Below are 2,500 nucleotides of genomic sequence, written 5' to 3' on the forward strand. Positions count from 1 at the left end.
TTATAGATGCTTAAATGTTTTCATAGATTGTTGTGTGCTGCTGTTACGCTTCGGCTGGCTCGTGACCGAAACAATAACTTTTGGAGGCAGACAACAACGGTTTTCTACAAAACGAACGCATATTTATTTAGTCCATACAAATTCACAAACTCAATGGCGACGTGTCTAGGGGTTACGTCTGATGCTGCATGCCAGCTCGAGAGAGAGAGAGAGACAGGTATCCACTGGTGCCTTATACTCCACACCTCCCCAGGTGTGGATAATCAGTCCATCAATGACACCGTCATCCCCACAGTTGCCTGCAGGCCACGCTTGGCCACTGCAATGTCTGCAGGGGCGCAGGGGGTCGTAACAGCTGCTAACTCTTTCTCTGTGGTTCCTCTGTCCGGCAGGCAAGACCCAGTCCAACATCGAGCAGTTTGGCCAGTACCCTCTACAGGTGAACATGCACACACACACACACACACACACACACACACACACACACACACACACACACACACACACACACACACACTCACCCTCACACTCACCCTCCACAGGTGAACGGCTTCAACAACCTGGACGAGTGTCTGGAGGGGGCCATGGTGGAGACTGAGGTGGAGGCAGTGCACGCAGAGCAGACGGTCTCTTCTGGACAGGAGGTGAGTGTGTGTGTGTGTTTGTGTGAGTGTGTGTGTGTGAGTGTGAGTGTGTGTGTGAGTGTGAGTGTAAGTGTGTGTGTGTGTGTGTGTGTGCGTGTGCGTGTGCGTGTGCGTGTACGTGTGTGTGTGTGTGTGCAGAGATGGGCAGTATTTCAATTACTTGTATTTGAAATACTAGTTTATTTACTTTTGAGTATTTTGTAATTTGTATTTGATAGGGCCGTTCAAAAAATCGAATGTAATTTATAACAGAATACTTTAGAGTGGAGTAATTTTGTATTTAAAATACTCAAAATACTTTCTCCAGTGTTTAGGCAGAAGGAAAACAAATTCTGTCGGATTCTACCACTAGACCATCTGATCTGCCTCTGAATGTCATTGTCGAATCAGGCATCAGTCAATTTGCCAAAAGTGGTGCTTCTTATAGCCCGCCCCTCTTTGGGGCGAAAAGGAAATCACCCCAGATCTCTCTCTAAGTCGAAAACTTAGATAGCTGTCTTGATCCTTGTCAATTTATCTTCATTAAGAGGTTCTTTCAAAGAGCGAATCGAGTTGTTGCACTGAGCGTTAGCCATCTTGACAGAATGTGACTTGATCAAAGCCGTATGATGTCCTTATACTCAATTACGTATGACGAAAGTATGGTGGGGATAGCCCTCCCGGAAGCCATAGAGATTGCAATGAGAGCCCTGTTTTGTGAAAACATGAAAGTCACACAGCTGCTGCCTGCAAACATATATATATACAAAATCAATCAAGTTGTTGACTTTTAATAGCTTTGCTTAGTTACACTGACACTGACTTTTTTACTGGGTTCACCAGAGCTTTGTGTACATTATATAGCCGCGTAGCCAGGGCCCATAGACATATTTATGTCAATCTAAATAGTCTGAATAGCCAAGTCACATTGCCTAAAATACTGATGTATACCTATATTCAGCGAAAAAATTACACTGACAGGTGTAATAGGCGGAATATGTGTGCGGGGGCAGGGGCGTGGTTACAAACATGAAAAAAAGGATACGGACTCAAATGTTTGGGAACCACTGCCTTACAACACTAACAAGGGCCCGTCATAATAGCCTGCACCTGGGCTCGTGATAACTGTTACGCCACTGAATAGCCCAAACCTGAATGTTCTGCTATACCAAATTGAGAGAAAACTGAAAATTCAGAAAAAGTATTTCCTGTATTTTAAAAATACAAAATACATGTATTGTATTTTGTTACATTTCCTGGCAACAGTATTTTGTATTATTTCTTGATACATTTATTTGATGGGTATTTTGTATTTTGTATCAAAATACATTTTGATGTATTTTTGCCCATCTGTGTGTGTGTGTGTATGCGTGTGTGTGTGTGTGTGTGTGTGTGTGTGTGTGTGTGTGTGTGTGTGTGTGTGTGTGTGTGTGTGTGTGTGTGTTTGTGTGTCAGGAGGTATGTTAGAAAGTCACTTGTATATGTACTGTATGCACAAATCTGTGTGTGGCTAATTTTCTTGTGTGTGTGTGTGTGTGTGTGTGTGTGTCCTGCAGCGATGGTTCTCCACGCTTCCGCCTGTGTTGACCTTTGAACTGTCGAGGTTTGAGTTCAACCAATCACTGGGACGCCCTGAGAAGATCCACAAGAAGCTGGAGTTCCCCCAGGTCATCTACATGGACAGGTCAGAGGTCAGGGGGTCAGAGGTCGGGGGGTCAGGGTCAGGGGGTCAGGGTCTTTAAGAATGAGGTCATCGTCATGGACAGGTCAGAGTTCAGGGGGTCAGAGGTCAGGGGGTCAGAGGTCAGGGGGTCAGGGTCAGGGTCTTTAAGAACTTTCTATCCACATTATTTGTACTTTTCATCAAAGGTTTAAGT

The 2,500-nt window shown here is 44.6% G+C and overlaps 1 protein-coding gene across 1 annotated transcript in view; it reads left to right on the forward strand.

Annotated features, from left to right (window-relative positions):
- Nucleotides 1–2,500, forward strand: part of usp28 (ubiquitin specific peptidase 28) — a 74,739-nt gene that overhangs the window by 21,407 nt on the left and 50,832 nt on the right. The window contains exons 10-12 of the mRNA XM_080853341.1: nucleotides 393–439; nucleotides 543–644; nucleotides 2,180–2,307. Coding sequence (XP_080709467.1) covers nucleotides 393–439; nucleotides 543–644; nucleotides 2,180–2,307 — 277 coding nt within the window. The remainder of the gene's footprint in view (nucleotides 1–392; nucleotides 440–542; nucleotides 645–2,179; nucleotides 2,308–2,500) is intronic.

This window comes from Sprattus sprattus (assembly GCF_963457725.1).
Source record: "Sprattus sprattus genome assembly, chromosome: 1".
NCBI classification, from domain to species: domain Eukaryota; kingdom Metazoa; phylum Chordata; class Actinopteri; order Clupeiformes; family Clupeidae; genus Sprattus; species Sprattus sprattus.